Source organism: Lampetra fluviatilis, chromosome 61 (genome assembly GCF_964198595.1).
Source record: "Lampetra fluviatilis chromosome 61, kcLamFluv1.1, whole genome shotgun sequence".
Taxonomy (NCBI): domain Eukaryota; kingdom Metazoa; phylum Chordata; class Hyperoartia; order Petromyzontiformes; family Petromyzontidae; genus Lampetra; species Lampetra fluviatilis.
In genome coordinates this window covers 7146310-7165581 of record NC_136335.1, presented here as the reverse complement: position 1 = coordinate 7165581, position 19272 = coordinate 7146310, and the positions used below count along the sequence as shown (strand labels likewise).

Sequence of the window (19272 nt, the reverse complement as noted above, 5' to 3'; positions counted from 1 at the left end):
TATTTATTTTACCAGGTAAGGCCAACTGAGCTACACAACTCTATTTTCAGAAGCGACCTGGCCACAAATGATAGCCCAAGGAAAGTGGCTTCTCACCATCATCATCATCATGTGGAAATTTGTAGCAGCCAAATACTCTGAACGCGTGTTTCTAAATGTGGAGGGAAAAATCGGAAAACCCGGAGAAAAATCCACGCGACAACAGGGAGAGAGACACACCGCAAACTCCAAATATACAGCAGCATGCGTCGGGGTCGGCGAGGTAGTTAACATCTCCTAGCCACCGTGATGATGATGATGAGACACGCAAACTCCAAATATACAACAGGCGTCAGCAGTTGCGAATAATCGCACCAACTGTTGTCACCTTCTCACCAAGCTGCTTGGCGATGGTCTTGTAGCCCATTCCAGCCTTGTGTAGGTCTACAATCTTGTCCCTGACATCCTTGGAGAGCTCTTTGGTATTGGCCATGGTGGAGAGTTTGGAATCTGATTGATTGATTTCTTCTGTGGAGGAATGCTGCCTATGACCCCAAGAACACCATCCCCACCGTCAAACATGGAGGTGGAAACATTATGCTTTGGGGGTGTTTTTCTGCTAAGGGGACAGGACAACTTCACCGCATCAAAGGGACGATGGACGGGGCCATGTACCGTCAAATCTTGGGTGAGAACCTCCTTCTCTCAGCCACGGCATTGAAAATGGGTCGTGGATGAGTATTCCAGCATGACATTGACCCAAAACACACGGCCAAGGCAACAAAGGAGTGGCTCAAGAAGAAGCACATTAAGGTCCTGGAGTGGCCTAGCCAGTCTCCAGACCTTAATCCCATAGAAAATCTGTGGAGGGAGCTGAAGGTTCGAGTTGCCAAACGTCAGCCTCGAAACCTTAATGACTTGGAGAAGATCTGCAAAGAGGAATGGGACAAAATCCCTCCTGAGATGTGTGCAAACCTGGTGGCCAACTACAAGAAACGTCTGACCTCTGTGATTGCCAACAAGGGTTTTGCCACCAAGTACTAAGTCATGTGTTGCAGAGGGGTCAAATACTTATTTCCCTCCTTAAAATGCAAATCAATTTATAACATTTTTAACATGCGTTTTTCTGGATTTTTTGTTGTTATTCTGTCTCTCACTGTTCAAATAAACCTACCATTAAAATTATAGACTGATCATTTCTTTGTCAGTGGGCAAACGTACAAAATAAGCAGGGGATCAAATACTTTTTTCCCTCACTGTAGATGACACGTTTGTCATCTGGCCACATAGCCTGCCAGCACTGAACCAATTTCTCAACCACATCAATTCCATACACCCGTCTATCAAATTCACCATGGAAGTGAAAAGCATGGCAAGCTACCATTCCTGGATGTTTTGATCGAGAAAGCCACCCCCACGGATGCCTATCTTAAGCCTGACTCCCACCACCATCCAGCCCAGAAGAATTCCCTCATCAAAACACTACACCATAGGGCCCGTTGCATCTCCGACTAGTACCACCTAGCCAGTGAGTTGGAGCACGTACACAAAGCCCTCAGGATGAACGGATACTCGGACCGTACAATCCACAAAGTTGTCTCCTCAGCCATGCGGAGACAACCTTCTGAGGATCCAACCATAACCATCACTTTACCGTACATAGCAGGAGTTACCAAAACGATTTACAAAATCTTAAACAAACACAAGATCCAGGTTCGTTTCAATACAGTACACAAAATCTGTGATTTAATCCCATCTGTAAAATATGTGATTCCTGACATGCAATACCCTGGCCTCTGCCGTTGCTGATCATTGTTTTACGCTGTGGGCTCACACGAAATAGATTTTTCCAAGACGGAGGTACTCTGAAAACCCACCGGCTACCTTCAGAGATTTGTTCATGAAGCCATCCAGATATATAAACACAGACACAACTTTAACCGAGAGGATGGGTACAAACTGAGCAATCATTGGAAGGACGTTATTAACCAGGTAAAGTCTTAACTGACTGTGATGTTTCCATCCTACCTGCCTATGTCAGCTGTTATTTCGACGCTCTGTGTATCTCTCTCTCTCTATGTCTCTCTCATGCTCACATGTCCGTTGCATTGCACTCTCTTGCCTTTGGATTACACTCTCATGCTCACAGGCCTTTTGGATTACACCCGTTGGGTTGCACTCCCTTGTCGAGGAGGCCGCTCTCCTTCTTTTCTACAGTTACATGCTAATTTATCACATTAACATAGCCACTTCCGTGCCCTCTAATTTCTCACATAAACATGCTAATCTCTCACAATAACATAGCCACTTCCGTGCCATCGTCGAGGAGGCCGCTCTCCTCCTATCTTAGATTTACATGCTCATTTCTCACATTAACATAGCCACTTCCGTGCCCTCTAATTTCTCACATAAACATGCTAATCTCTCACAATAACATAGCCACTTCCGTGCCATCGTCGAGGAGGCCGCTCTCCACCTATCTTAGATTTACATGCTCATTTCTCACATTAACATCACTAGCCCCGGCCAATTCTTTATGACCCTTAGGCTACACCCATTTCAAACCTTTTTAAAACAGTTTGCCTCAGCAGCAGGCCGAAACGTTGTGATTTATTGTATTTTCTACCTACATGACTTTACCGAAAGAACCAAAGAGTATGGATTCCTGCAGTCACGAAAGCTTCAAATCAAGAAAGAGAAGTATTATCAAACAGGAGAAATTAACGGTGCCACGCATCTCATCTCTTAAATATCTGCAGGTAATAGGATTTTCATCGATTGATCCTGGCTACAAATAATAATGAAGATAAGAGAGCCGTTTCACTGTATGATGCATACCGTTGTGACAAATAAAGGACTTAAGTCGTGTAGGCAGTTTGAGCAGCTTTGGATACAACTTATGATCCTGCCCATACCCGAGCATGGAGTGCATTCGCGTGTTCAGCTCTTCTGCGCATTCATCCTCACTGCTGCGCTTGGACACGACACGACACGACAACAGAATGATCCACGCCAGGTGGGTCGCGGCGTTTATGTGCGCGGTGGGACGGAGTCGCCAAAAATAAAAATAATAATTACGATGTTGACTTCCGTTTATTCGGGACCCCGGGGTCCCGCCATAAGGTTCAAATGCACGTGGTGCTTATTGTTATAAAGCAGACGGCATGTAGTAGTAGTAATCGTTTTTTACGATTAATAAGCACCGCAGCATTAACCAGGACAGCCTGCCAGAATCGAGCCGCAAATTTTTGCAACGAGCCGGCCATCTCGTCGCCCGCACATACATCCCTTTGTCTTTAACAATACGAATTGTAATGTACATTTGTTAAAGTGGCACATTTCATCCGTAGATCCCACCAATGCGCCGCCGTGTGTGGAAAACCAATGAATAACAGAACTTGTAGTGTAGACAGACAGAACTAGGTGGGGGGTAAAGGCTGGTTTACCGACTTACTCACCCACTCACCGACTCACTCACCCACTCACTCACCCACCCACTCACCCACCCATTCACTCACCCACTCACCCACCCACTCACCCACAAGACAGGACTTAAATGTATCTAGCAATTCTGATTGCCTTATTACCAAAGACAGAGCGTTCCACCGCTTGGGAGCTGTGCAGTGGTAAAGCCTGATCACTCACCCATCCATTCACCCAGGCAACCAGCAACCCACCCACTCACTCACCCACTCACCCAGGCAACCAGCAACCCACCCACTCATCCACCCACTCACCCAGGCAACCAGCCACCTCCCCACTCGCTCTCTCGCTCACTCACTCAACCACCCACTCACAGCTTGGGAGTTGCACACTGGCAAAATCGCGATCACCCCAGGCACAGAGCCTTGACCTCGGAGTCCTTAGAAGAAGGAGATTGGGGACCTCGTTGGAGAGTCAACATGGAGCGGTTCCTCTAAATATGTTGGGGTTAACCCATTGAGAGCCGTGTAGGTGAGCAGGAGGATCTGTAGTCCTTCCACTTGATACTTAACTGGTGGCCAGTGCAGAGACAAGAAAGCAGGTGTGTGGTGATGATGATGATGTGTGCTCGCGAAACGGTGTGAGGACTCACGGGCCCGTTCCCAGTTGGGAGGGAGAATCCATTCGGGAAATCTCTCGGAGCAGCGCAACGCCACCGCGCGTGTGACAGAACAACGGCCCCCAGAAGTGGATACCACAGAGCGACCTCTGACATCCCTTCTACAAGTGACAATGGTCCACACAGAACGACCCTTAGAAGAGGATACCACAGAGCTGCCTCTGACATTTCTTCTTTTTCAAGTGACACTCTGGTACACACACAGCAGGGAGCACCCGCCCTGCCACCACAGCCTTCTCACCGATGCTATTCCATCAGTAAATTCCAACCTCCACAGGACCTCCACCAGTGGACGTCCACCACTTGGAGCTCCATCACTTGGAGCTCCACCACTGGACCTCCACCACTCGACCTCTACCACTTGGAGCTCCACCACTTGGACCTCCACCACTTGGAGCTCCACCACTGGACCTCTACCTTCCACCACTGCCCATCCACGTGCTGGCCACGCGAGCCCCCGCTGCCCCCCCCCCCCCGGCGGTCTTCCCGTGTGGCCGCTCACACGGAGGCGCCCACTCTGGCGGGCCGCCGCGTTGCGCACAGCGGGGGGACGCGCGGCAGCAGCTGCTGCCAGTTGCGGCGCGTCCACAGGCAGTAGAGGAGCGGGTTGAGAGCGCTGTTGAGGAGGCCCACGGCCATGCACAGCTCGCCCACGGTGTTGGCCGTCCTCTCGTCGCCGCTCCGGACCCCGCCGAAGCCGCCGCCGCCGTTCGAGTAGAGGTTCACCACCGTGTAGGGGCACCAGGTGACGCAGAAGACGACGGTGAGCGCGAAGAGGAGGCGCAGGACGCTGTCCTTGGGGATGCGGCTGCCGCCGAAGCGCGAGAGGGCGCACAGCCGCCGGCACACGGCGCCGTAGCTGGCGCCGAGCACCGCGAAGGGCAGCGCGAAGCCCACGAGGTTGAGCAGCAGCCCGCGACCCGGCCGATTGCCCAGGCTCCACATGGCGAAGCGGTCTTCGGCGGCGTAGCCGCACACGGTGGCGCCGCCGGTGCCGTTGGCGCGGGCGTAGGCGGAGACGTCGGCCGTGAGGAGCGCGGCGAGGGCGGCCGACGGCAGCCACGAGGCGCAGAGCGCGGCGGCGACGACGCGCGGCGAGCGCAGCAGCGCCGCGGAGGCCGGCGCCAGCACGACGGCGCAGCGCTCCACGCTGATCCAGCTGAGCGTGAGGGCGCTCGCGAAGAGGCCGAGCAGCAGCGAGAGGCCGGAGGCGCGGCACAGATGGGCGGCGGCGGCGCCGCGCGGCCACGCGTAGCCGTCGCGCACGTAGAGGCCCCAGGGGGGCAGCGCGGCCATCACGAGGGAGTCGGCCACGCTCAGGCTCAGGATGGGGATGGTGGTGGTGGCGGTGGCGGCGGCGGTGCTCGTCGCGGTGCGGTCCCGCAGGTGCTGCCGCACCGTCACGAACAGCACCAGCGCGTTGGCCACGGAGCCGACCGCGAATATTGAGAAGAGCATCGACGAGAAGAGGGGAAGAGTCCACGGGTAGACGGGGAGGTCGGGCTCTGCGGTGGCAGACGAGTCTCTGAGGCCACCACCACCGCTGCCGTGACCGCCACCATCGACGATTGGGCCTCCGGGCCAGGAGGTGGCCTGGGTAGCCGCCTCAATCACGCTCAGGTCGGATTCCATGTCCCCCCGCGTGCGTCCTCCGAGGTGGCGGAGAGAGAGAAGAGAGACCTCTCGCTGTGGTCTTATCTGCAGAGAGAGACCGGCTCAGTTACATCACCAACATCATCATCATCGACAATCATCAATATCTTCAACAACAACCACCATCATCAACCATCATTATCAACCAAGGCCGTAATTATAATATATATTGGGGGGGGACACATCCCCCACAATAATCAAATATGCCCCCCCCCCATATATTGCTATAAAAATATTTTTTAAAATAATAATTGCGATGCTATGTAAATAAAAACAACAATTTGCTAAACCTTGGCCACAATATCTGGACTTGTCTTAAAAAACAATGCATAGATTTCTGTTTATATGATTGTGGTTATGGTTGTACTTTATGAATCCCTAATCTCTGCCATTACATACAATGAAACAAGAAAAAGCAATGTAATACAATACACTATTAGGCATTATTGTAAAAAATAAAATAAAAAGCCCATCCTATGTGTTCGTGAATTTTTAATATTTTAGGCAGGAAATTTAGATTTTTTTCCTGGGGGGGGGGACCCCAGACTCCCTGGAAGATTTGGCCCCCCCCAATGTTGACTCCAGGGCCACGGCCTTGTTATCACCAAAAAGCTATAGACCATTGAGTCAAGCCACTGGTCTGAGCTTCGACGGAGAAGCAGAAGAGCGTCCGCACACGAACTCTCTCTCTCCTGAAGACCTTTCGTCGTGGCCAGCAGCAGCAGCAGCAGCCGCAGCCGCAGCAGCAGGACCTCCACATTTCCATCTGGCCCCTGGACATGTTTCTGCTGCTGCTGCTACTGCCATGATTCGCAACAGGAGAATATAATCACCAAAAATCACCAGGATAATCCACAACAATCAAAATCATCAAGAAACATTATCAACAACAATCATAATCAACAACAACCATAATCATTAATCAACACCATCATCAACAATCCTTAACAACGATCATCATCAGTATTCAACATCATCATGAGCGGTCACCATCAACATCAACTCAAAAATGGTTACCACAATAATTATCACCGCCTCATCAGTACCAACTATCACAAATAACAAACTCCGTAACATCCGTCAACAACACTGCAGCCTTAAAATAATGTAGAGGGTGTCCGAAAATTAATAAACCAGAAGACAATGTAATCGTGTTATTGTTATTCGAGATACTGACGTAAATTTGGTTTGGATGTGCGCATTAGACGTAAGACAAGTGCAATGTACGGTGCATGTCTACAAAAACAATCCGAGGTTATTCTACCAGGAATTAATCCTAAAATCATACGAACTGATTTATAAAGCTTACATAATCGGGAACAAAACGCAGATCTGCCTTTCTGCATACACAATAGCGGTATTGCATATCGTATACGAGCCATCAGCCCCGCGAACCACTCACATGTTGCAGGGAGAGGCAGGGCTCATGGCTATAAACATCTGGGCAGTTCACCAGCACTGTTCAAGTGAATCCGACTGCTGCTGATCAGAAACTGGATGTCTCAGTTTCAGTTTCATTTATTTGGTATAGCCCTGGGAGCCATTCGGCTCTTGAATTGGGTGCAACCGTAACAAACAAAAAACATGAACAAGAAAACATCTTAAAGTGACTACGCGCAAACAGAAAAATCCAGGAAAAAACAGCAAAAAACAGCAAAAACTTCCAGAAAAAGCACCGTATACCAACGCTGTGTGCAAAAATCCCAGTGTGATGCAAGTCAAACAACAACAACCACAATACAACTTAGATTAAAGCCATCAGTCTAACTCCGTACTACAACAAACAAACATGGCCAAACCCAAAAACTTTTGAAATCACCAAAATAAAGCCATAAAAGCAAAGTAACAGTGATCATAGGAACTGTGACCGAAATTTCACAATACACGACATAAACAACATGTACCACCAAACCCTGCAGCCATAGCTGGCTGTCAAAACCACTCCTTGCCTATGAACATCTGACAGTTCACCAGCATTGGGTTGAAGCGAGCCTGACTCTGCTACTGATGAGACACTGGATATCTAAACCGGTCACAGAGTGTTGTTTGGACTGAATCAATGCTGCTGCGATTATGCACTCCCAGAAGGCGGTGGGGCTGCTGAGATAGGCAGACAATATAGACTGTACTGGTATTTTGCTGATGTGGAGAGACATTGCCTGCTCATCAAAAAACATTGATGCATGGGGTCAATTAATGTCCAGAACTTTGCTCACCCAAGCCACTGACTCCCCTCCGTACAGGTTCGACTCCCGGTCAGTCCGATAGCCGCGTGGTGAGCAGCATTCCCACCAAAGCCACTGACGTCCCTCTCTAGAGGTCCCACTCCCAGTCAGAAACGAAAGCCATGGAGTGAGCAGCATTCCCACCCGAGCACCGTTGCTTTTAATGCGTTGCACGCCCCTCCCCTCGCCCCCACCGAGCTCCAGGTGAGAGGGGTCGCGCAGTCTAAGCACACCTGTCACCACCACCGCGCACCGTGGGGGGCGGGGGGGGCGGTGTGGATCGACTCCTGGCGCAGCTGCTCAAAACCGGAGCCCTCTTTTGTGGCGGGGGAAGAGGAGCATGAGGAGCAGGAGGAGGAGAAGCAGGAGGAGGAGGAGGAGCAGGAGGAGGAGGAGGAGCAGGAGGAGGAGGAGGAGCAGGAGGAGGAGGAGTGAGTCCATCGCGTGGGTAGCCATCGGGTCGAGGAACACCGGGAACGGAACAAAAAACTTCCGACCTGTGGACCAGACAATGGTAATGATGCCATATGGGGGGCAGCCTTCACAAAAAATATGCCACCGCCCCTCAGCAGACCACTTGAGACATCGTCTCTGCCTGACACTTTACTCGCTCTCAGGCTCTGAATCACCTTTCGCACTTCCTCAACGGTTGGCACTTCAGCCAGACATTGACTACTTCCTCCAATATTTGAGATATCGCAAACGCCAGGAGGGTCAACCTCACCGTCCCCCACGATGCTGTCTGACCTGAAGCGTTTCCACTCCACCTCACAAATAACCTTACAAACGTTATCAGCAAACCTGCAAGCCTGTTCCTGGGGATCGCAGATCGGATCGCTATTTCCTTAAGAATGGTGTTAGGCATGGTGCTGCAAGTTACTTTCTGGATGGCGTTGTAGATGGCTGGGAGTGGTCCAACCACTTTCCCTCACCTCCTCCTTCAGCCAGGGTCTCTGGGGAGGTTTGGACCACGTCCCCTAAACGAGCCATGGCAGCTACACGGGTCACAGTCCTGAACCTCACCAATTTCCCCTTGGCATCAGGAGGTTGGGGTACGATGCCAACCGCAGCTGCAAGCATTGATGATGAAATGTGCACCTGAAACCTTCACCTGTAAGCCGAATCCAGGCCACTGCGACTTTGAATGTGGGCCGACGTGGACATCCACCACCGCAGTGGAAGAATGGCAGGCACATCTTACAAACGACAAGCAAGTTTAACACTTAATGTACATATATTATGTAATGTGTGTGCATTACATAATGTGGCAAGTGGAGATGCACACAGGCCCTGCTCACACTCACTTCAAGCCTCACCACACTCACCTCCTGTTCACCACCACTCACTTAAGCCCACCTCACCAAGTTCCCACTCACACTACGCCTCACGCTCATGCATTAAACTACACACGGGCACTCTATACTGGAAAGGACGCTATATAAATTTGAAATTGAATAGAATAGAATGTTGATTAACTGTGAATAACCCAACTACTAATAGAGGTCCATTGTCATTTATATGAATACGCGAACCCTCCCCACTTCTGGTCTTCACAGCTGATTGTTTCACAGTGACGACATCACATTAATCCCCTCTATTTAAGACCGAAACAGGAGGAGGATTTCTCCACAACTCTGTGGCTGTCGCCTGATGATGCTGGTTGTCGTTGTTGTTGTAATCACCGGGCGAAACGTCATGGTGCTTGAATTGTAAATGTTGTAGTGGGTTTACTTTCGAACACGCAACCGGTAAGTGCTGAACTAGTAACGAATTGGCATGTTTTGTTTACGTGACAAACCTTGCTAATTGGCTGCGTCGGGTAGTGGCGGGTGTAACGACACAATTATATTTATGCAATGTAACACAAACTAACAATAAACTCTTATAAAAGACAAACCTATGATCAGTGTACAGATCAGCTACACGGTAGGTCCTGGTGCCAAGGATATGGGCCCGCATCTGCTGTTCCGTCACTATATAGTCGAGCAGATGTTCTTGCTTGGACCTGGCGTGCATCCATGATGTTGTGGGGATGCGCCGTTGCCAGAACAGGGCATTGGTGATTACAGGCCCATGGGCTGCACAGAAGTCTAGCAGCCTACTACCGTTGTTATTGAGCTGAACTGGCCCATATATTTCAATCAATCCGGCCCAAGTGCTTTTGTCATGACTTACTCTGGAATTAAAGTCACCCAACAGGATGACTGTATCCCGAGGGGTCACTTTAGCCAGCATCTGGGATAGGAGGTCATAGAAGGCATCTGACCCATCGGCCTGGTCTGCGTCCCTCCACTGATATTCATCTTCGGTGGGGTGTAAGCCACCACCTCGCCTTTCTGTGATCGGGAGGCGAGCACACAGCAGCCTGGGACTCCCAGCTTCCCACACCTCGCCTCCACGCTTCCACACCTCCTTCATTCTCTTGTTCAGAAGAGCCACTCCCTGTTGTTTTGCCAGCTCCCTGCCACGAGTGGAGGACTGTCCACCCATCACGATCACTGAAGCCAGATCAATTCCACCGGACCTCCCGCATTCTGCAGAAATCCAGGCGGCACTGGCCCAGCTTCCACCAAATTGGGATTTGGTGAGAAGGCATCATGAACGCCGGTCCTCCTGGGGCCTCCAGCATGAGCTTGGTTGGCTGTTTCCACCGTGGTAATTGGTCAGTAGAAAGTGTCAAGTGGAGACCCACACAGGCCCTGCTCGCACTCACTTCAAGCCTCAAGACACACTCACCTCCTATTCACCACCACTCACTCAAGTCCACCATACCACGTCCATTCTCACTTCAAGCCTCAAGACATACTCACCTCCTGTTCACCACCCCTCACTCAAGTCCACCATACCACGTCCATTCTCACTTCAAGCCTCAAGACACACTCACCTCCTATTCACCACCCCTCACTCAAGTCCACCATACCACGTCCACACTCACTTCAGGCCTCAAGACACACTCACCTTCTGTTCACCACCCCTCACTCAAGTCCACCATACCACGTCCACACTCACTTCAGGCCTCAAGACATACTCACCTCCTGTTCACCACCCCTCACTCAAGTCCACCATACCACGTCCACACTCACTTCAGGCCTCAAGACACACTCACCTCCTGTTCACCACCCCTCACTCAAGTCCACCATACCACGTCCACACTCACTTCAAGCGTCAAGACACACTCACCTCCTGTTCAACACCACTCACTCAAGTCCACCATACCACGTTGACACTCACGCTACGCCTCACGCTACGCCTTACGCTCATGCATTGCATTATACACGGGCACCCTATACCATATACTATACTACACACTATACTGTTTGGTTATTTCGGTAAAGTCACGTAGGTAGGTGATCTATTATTTTTCTACCTACGTGACTTTACCGAAAGAACCAAAGAGTATGGATTCCTGCAGTCACGAAAGCTTCAAATCAAGACTACACACTATATTACATCACATACAACATTTATCTCACACTTCTGTACGACACGCTACACTTTACTCGTCTCCATCCTACTGTGCATAACTGACGTGTATTAGTAGTCCACGTTAAATATAATAGCACGCACACAGAGCCGTGCACACAAACACACACAACACGAATGTTCGGCAACAATCACCTCGACTCACCGTGAGATATCGAGACACACAGCCATAAACACAACTGCGACACAAAGTAAAACGACAAAGATCCCCCGTGTAGCCTTCATAGACTGTTGGGGCAAGTGCTGTTAGCGACTAGCCTTTAAAGGCCGGCACGACACACGATGAGGGTATGTGGCCAGGACCACGCCCGGCCGCCTTTGTCTCCCTAGTGGCGATGTTTACAACACACCGCACCAGGTACTGTACTAATTTGAGGCTGAGTCAACCTAGGGGAGGCCCAGGACCGGTTCAGATAATCGTCACTGGTGTTGGCCGTCAGCGGGAATCGAACTCTGGTCGCCGGGTTCGTAGCGCAGCGTGTTAACCACTACGCCACCGCTCCTCAGTGACACACACACAGCCACACAAACACAGACACACACACACAGCGACACACACACACAGCGACACACGCACACACAGCGACACACGCACACACAGACACACACACATCAACACACGCACACACAGACACACGCACACACAGACACACACACATCAACACACGCACACACAGACACACGCACACACACACAGACACACGCACACACAGACACACACACACACAGCGACACACGCACACACAGCGACACACGCACACACAGCGACACACGCACACACAGACACACACACATCAACACACGCACACACAGACACATGCACACACAGACACACACACATCAACACACGCACACACAGACACACGCACACACACACAGACACACGCACACACAGACACACAGCGACACACGCACACACAGCGACACACGCACACACAGACACACACACACAGCGACACACGCAGACACACACACACAGCGACACACGCACACACAGACACACGCACACACAGACACACGCACAAACAGACACACAGAGACACACACACGCACACAGCCACATACAGACACACACACACAGTGACACACGCACACACAGACACACACACAGCGACACACACACACAGCGGCACACAGCACAGTGGCGGCACTAAAACAACACCGGCATATTAAAAACCCATCAGCAGCAGCACGCGGGGCAGAGGTTAAGAGGAACGTGGGGGGTCGAGGAGCTGGGGGGGGAGGTTGTCATGCCGCCGCCACGAAGCCGTTCAGCAGGCGCCCCATCTCCGACCTCGCCACCACCAAGCGACGGAGCCGACCCCGCGTCCCCCTCACCTCACCTCACATGAACACACCCGCACGCATTCCCCCCCCCCCCCATAGAGCTCCTAGGGGAGGTCACCTGGCCGACCGGTTTTTATCCGAGAAGCCCTTACCGGGATTAAACTTTCACGGTTTCCGGCGACCAGGGAATTGGACGACCTCCCCCGACGCTACTTTGCACCGCGGCGCTGCGACCGGCCTTAAGATTGCAAGGTCGCAGCGAGGGGCCACTCGGCCACTGCGGGTGAAACGCATCCCACACACCCCACACACGCACGTATCGACGGGGCAGGCAGAGGGAATAAGCATTGTGATGGAGGAGCATCATTAGAAAACACGCAGCGCATCTGAATTGCATAATCAGGCACCCCCGCACAGGGAGCGGAGGGACGGCATAATTATGCTCGGGCACGCAGGCACCATTGTTAGGGGAGTTAAAGGATAAGGCTGTTGGTATGAGTAATCGGGAGAGCGGAGTCACGCGGGGAGCCGTGCATAAATTCCCACGGCGCACCTTTGTGACGGACGCCGCCGCATAAACTGCGATAATGGGGGGGCCTGCGTGAGAAAGGGATTGATTGGAATTTGCGCCGCGCAGGTTGAGCATTAATTAGCATATCAAAAGCGCCCGGAACCGCGGTGCGCGTGCCAGAGGGTCGCGAGCCTATTGTCCAGAGCCGCATTCCCTTTGAGGTAGGGAGGATAAATAGTGGGCGCAAAGGGGAAATCGGGCTCTTACTCCAGCGCCAGGCGACCAGACGCAGCTCAAGCCAGCGACCCGGACGTCCGTGCGACGCGCCGAGGTACGCTGTTAGCACAGGGATCAGCGGACCGCCGTGGATACTTAACGGTGAGTAAGGAGGTAAAAGTAGGATCATAGCCGATAAATAGAGAATAGATTCAGAGGTATCAGCGTAGGCCAGCCTCGTCGACTCACTGATTTTACATCTAGTTCCAGGTAGCGGATAATAAATCATTAATAGCTGATCGTGGCCTCGTGTGATCTCGTGTTATAAGTGCGAACGCGTGTGGTACTGTGTATGCGTAAGCTCGCGGCGTGCGTAATCGGCGTACCCCAGGTGCGCGATCATAACGTGAGCGGCGAGCGCGGCGCAGAGCGGCGCAAGAGTGGGTATCGCGTGTGGAGCTGTATGTGTGTGTGCGCGCACGTTCACGACGTGTATAATACAGGTGCGCGATCCTAACGTGAGTGGTCAGTGTTGAGTGAGTGCCGCGCAGAGCTGTGTGTGGGTGTGCGCGTACGTAATTAACCATGCCTACTACGCGGACCCGCGGGGGAGGGGAATCCTCGAGCGACGGCTCTCACCCCATGGGTGAAGAACCCAGCAGCGGTTCGCCTAGCAGCGAGGGGGCGAGTAATGAGGTTAACCCGGCCGTTAGGGGTACCGAGGGAGGGATCTCGGGGGCCAGCGACCCTCACAAGGTCAGTCAGCACCACGGACAGCTGCGTCGCAGACAATCAGCGCGTGTGGTTCACATTACGAGTGCTGGGTTGGGCCAAGTTCACGATTGATGTGGGATGATCCGGGACAACTCCACGTCGAGCCGCTCAACCCGGAGCCCAGTGGCGTGACGAGCAAGAGGGGGAGGCAGGGGGTGCATGGCTCCCTTCCCCGAGAGGCCAAAGCTATGAGTATGGGTCCCCCTTGACAACCACCACCGTGGTGAGATGTGCTTTCAACAACAGTGTAAAAGAACAACATTTTATTTAAAACGCGGTCAAATATATATATATATTTTAAATGCTTTCATTTATTTTCCACGTTTCATAAAAAATTGTAATCGGAGTCAGTAATGTAATACTGCAAAAAGGTAACTACGGAGCTGTATCGGTTGCATTTGTGCGAAGACGAAACGCCCCCTACAGCGCTAAATGTTCGAGACCGTGAGGCCGCGATACATAAAAGCCTCGGTGCGAACGTGCGAGACAAATTACAGCATTGGGGCATCACCCTGACCAATTGCCACACCCCCTGAGCTGATAATGTAGTTACTACACCACTGATAATATAGTTACTACGCCACTGATTATGTAGTTACTACACCACTGATTATGTAGTTACTACACCACTGATAATGTAGTCACTACGCCATTGATTATGTAGTTACTACACCACTGATAATGTAGTTACTACGTCACTGATAATGTAGTCACTACGTCACTGATAATGTAGTTACTACACCACTGATAATGTAGTTACTACACCACTGATGATGTAGTTACTACACTACTAATAATGTAGTTACTACACCACTGATAATGTAGTTACTACACCACTGATAATGTAGTTACTACACCACTGATCATGTAGTTACTACACCACTGATAATGTAGTTACTATATCACTGATAATGTAGTCACTACACTACTGATAATGTAGTTACTGCACTCCTTATAATTCGATGAGATGTGTAAATATTATATCTTTAATATTGGAGATAAGTGAAGGAGGAGGATTTCCTGGTTATCTCGGGGTTTATTTATATTCTGCGCAGTGATGTTATTGGGTCTGAAATAGAAGCGCGTGCTTGGTCAAATGTAGGAAAAGACAACACAGCGAGACACAAACAAAGACAAAGATCCCCCGAATAGGCTTAACATACTTTCGCGGCAAGTACTGTGAGCGAGTAGCACCTATATTGAATGTCGGCAAGGCACACGAGGGTGTGGATGAGCAGCGAGACAAGACAGAGAGGCACACACAGCGAGACACAGACAGAGACAGAGCGAGACACAGACAGAGATACACAGACAGAGAGACACACAGAGCCACTGCGAGACACAGACGGAGAGACACACAGAGCGGGACACAGAGACACAGCGAGACGTACACAGAGAGACACACAGAGACACAGCGAGACACAGACAAAGAGATACACACAGATACAGCGAGATACACGGAGTCACAGCAGTAGACAGACAGCAAGACACACACAGAGACACAGCGAGACACACACATTGAGACACACACAGAGACACAGCGAGGCCCAGACAGAGAAACAGCGGGGCAGGCAAAGAGACACACAGAGAGACACACACAGACACACAGAAAGACACACACAGACACATAGCGAGACACAGAGACAACAATACCACGTTTTGCAAGCAAAGCGACACAAAAACAAAGACCCCCGTATAGCCTTCACAGATTGTATGGGCAAGTGCTGTTAGCTAGCACATATGAAAACCGGAACAGCACTCGAGGGGTGGGTGGCCAGTATTATGCCCGGTCACCTTTGTATCCCCAGTGGTAATGTTTACTATGCACCGCACTGGATACTCATTTGAGGCTGAGTCGACCTAGGGAAGGCCCAGGAACCGGTTCAAATAATCGTCACCGGTGTTGTCCATGAGCGTGAATCAAACTCAGGTCGCCGTGTTCGTAGCGCAGTGCGCTAACTGCTACACCACCGCTCCCCACAAAGACAAAGATCTCCCAAATAGCCTAGGCAGACTGTTGGGGCAAGTGCTGTTAGGGAGCACCAATGAAGGCCGGCAGTGTACACGAGGGGGTGGGTGGTCCACACCACGCCCGGCCGCCTTTGTCTCCCCAGTTGCGATATTTTCACACCGCACCAGATACTCATTTGAGGCTGAGCCGACCTAGAGACAAGAACACACACCAGCGACACACACACACAGACATACACAGCACCGTGGCGATACTAAAACAACTCGGCATATTGAAAACCCATCAACAGCGCCACGCGGAGCAGGGGTTAAGGGGCCCCTGGGGGACTGAGGGGGCGGGGCGGAGGGTGGAGGAGGGAGGGGTCAGTCAGCACCACGGACAGCTGCATCCCAGACGCAAGCAGCCGGTGGGTTTCACGCGAAGAGTTTGGGAGTTCCGGCCACGTTAGCGGATAATCTTGAACAATCTTGCGGCACATTTGTTTCGTCAATAACTCCTCCCCCACCTCTCACCACCACCACCCGACTGCAACGCAGCCAAACAAATACATTTAAATTGTCATGTGGTGCACTCGCGTTTAAGGACTCGATCGCGAGCGTGTGAGAGGCAGCAGAAGCAACGGAAGCAGCAGCAGAAGCAGCAGCAACATAAGCAGCAGCAGCAGATGAAGCAGCAAAAGCAGCAGCAGCAGATTAAGCAGCAGGAGATGCAGCAGCAGAATCAGCAGCAGATTTAGGAGCAGCAGAAGCAGCAGATGCAGCAGCAGAAGCAGCAGCAGAAGTAGCCGCAGATGCAGCAGCAGCAGATGCAGCAGCAGATGCAGCAGCAGAAGTAGCCGCAGATGCAGCAGCAGCAGATGCAGCAGCAGAAGCAGCAGCAGATCCAGCAGCAGCGGATGCAGCAGCAGCGGATGCAGCAGCAGAAGCAGCAGCCAAAGGAGCAGGAGCAGTGTGGTTCCCAGACTCTCCCAACTCGCCACCCACCTGAGTAGCCAGGGCTTTGTCCCGAGATCCTCGCTGATCTCATCAAGGAGCCATCATCACCACGCCTACTCCCGTCATCCTCGCAGCGGCTGACGTCTGCTGATGTCTATTTGGAGTTAGAGGTGTTTCTTTCTCTCCCCGTGGTCGCGTGGATTTTTTTCCGGGTCCTCCGGGTTTTCCCTCCACGGTTTAGAATCAACGTCACTACGCGTTTAGAGTGTTTAGCTGCTGCTCTCAATGTGCGCGTGATGCTGATAAGTCCACTTCGTTGAGCTATCATTTGTGGTCAAGTCGCTTCTGAAAAATAGCTACATTGCTCAATGGCCCTGACCTGGTAAAATAAAGGTATGGTACATATAGTTGTGGTTAACCGTCGAACAAAGACGGCCAATGCGCTTTCAGATGCACTTCTGCGGCCGTCTGGAACGTTCTTCCTTCTGATATTAGGAAGCAACTGGAGCTATGCACTTTTAAGTAATTTAAACTGAAAACTCAATTCTTTACCACTGCTTTTTGTGTTTAGTTTGTTGTCCTTCCCCCCTCACCTCCGATTGGCACGGTTGGCTACGTGCAGTGTGAAATAAATTCAACTTCTCACATCATGGTTACTTACATAAAGACCCATGCCCGGTGAGGCCGCGTGAGAAAAACAGCGGCGACCACTGCTGGTGACTTCTAAGCAGCTACACAGCAGCAACCTAATTCAACTAGGGGGGCTATGCAAGATCCGACTGTGCCCCCCCGCCCTCCTTTCTCCCACCTCACTTTTACTGAAATAGCTCCGGATGGTTGAACTCGGTGGTTCTTATTAACCTGGGGTGCACGCTGCACCCCCTGGGGGTGCGAGATGCCCTTCATGGGGGTGCGAGACGTGGACAGATTTTTTAGAAGGTCAATCATCGAAACACGAGTTAACTACGGCCACGCTAAGTACAACTTACTTTTATAATTGAGGTTTGTTTTGGGTTAGATCGCGTAAATATATAAATGTGTCGTTAAATCCGCCACCACCCGACACAGCCAACTAGTAAGGGTTGTCACGTAAACAGAACATGGCAGTTCGTTACTAGTACAGCAACACCGTTGTATTGGAGAGTAGATCCACCACATTTACCATCTGAGTACGATGTTTCACCAGTAATTACAACTAGCTTCATCAGACGACAGCCAGATTGGTGGAAAAATCCTCCTGTTTCGTTCCTTATATAGAGAGATAGCTGTGAAGACGTCACTTGTGAGCACTTCTGGAGCGAAGGGGGAGGGGGGGATTAATGAATGCATATAAATTACAATGGGTATCCATCGCCGGCTGTGTTATTCATATGGTAATCAACGTATATTGTTAGTTTACCTCCTGTCGTTTGCGTGCAAAAAAAACTGTTATTGACGGCGTCCACGTAATCCCCATTGATGTATGGTGACCTGTATATGGGCATGCATTTAAACAATGAATTATTTGATGATTTGTTTCCAAGCAACAATAAGTGCGTATTATCCGAACGGTTAAATTGTTTTTCTCAATTTCGATGGATTTACTAATTAGTGTTGACCAGTAGTAGCTAGTTTTGCACAGAACTTCAACATTATCAAAATCAATTGAGTGTCCTTGTTGGCACGCGTGTGCAATCACTGCCGACAGTTGCATTTTGGGCGTGTTTAATATTTCTTTGGTGGGTTTTTTTGTCTCGTGTTGATCATTCGTCCTGTCGCGAGAAGCCTGCGTGTTAAACTGATAACTTGGTTTGCTTCATCAAACCCTCTATGTATTCATTAACAGTATAAAAAATATAATGATTGAGAGCCAAATGGGGTGCAAGGCTGCAATAAAGGTTAAGAGCCACTGGTTTAACCCGTACGCAATAATATGTAGGATATCACCACCGTGTTGTTGGGGTTTAGAGGAAGACTTAAAACTACTTTTATTTTACGAGGTAAGGGCCACTGAGCTACGTAGCTCTTTTTCAGAAGCGACCTGGCCACAAATGATAGCTCAACGAAGTGGCTTCTCATCATCATGTGGAACATTTATAGCCGGCAAATACTCTAAACGCGTGTCTCTAATATGTGGAGGGGAAAATCGAACGATC

General features: G+C 50.8%; 1 protein-coding gene across 1 annotated transcript; it reads right to left on the bottom strand.

The window, feature by feature from the left end:
* Positions 1–4579: 4579 nt before the first annotated feature.
* On the bottom strand, positions 4580–5713 carry LOC144951248 (type-1 angiotensin II receptor A-like). The gene has a single exon (XM_078881398.1). The coding sequence runs from the start codon at positions 5711–5713 to the stop codon at positions 4580–4582; it is 1134 nt and encodes a 377-aa protein (XP_078737524.1).
* Positions 5714–19272: the final 13559 nt, after the last annotated feature.

Coding starts and splice junctions, on each gene's coding strand:
- LOC144951248 (XM_078881398.1), bottom strand. CDS start 5,713: ATGGAATCCGACCTGAGCGTGATTGAGGCGGCTACCCAGGCCACCTCC.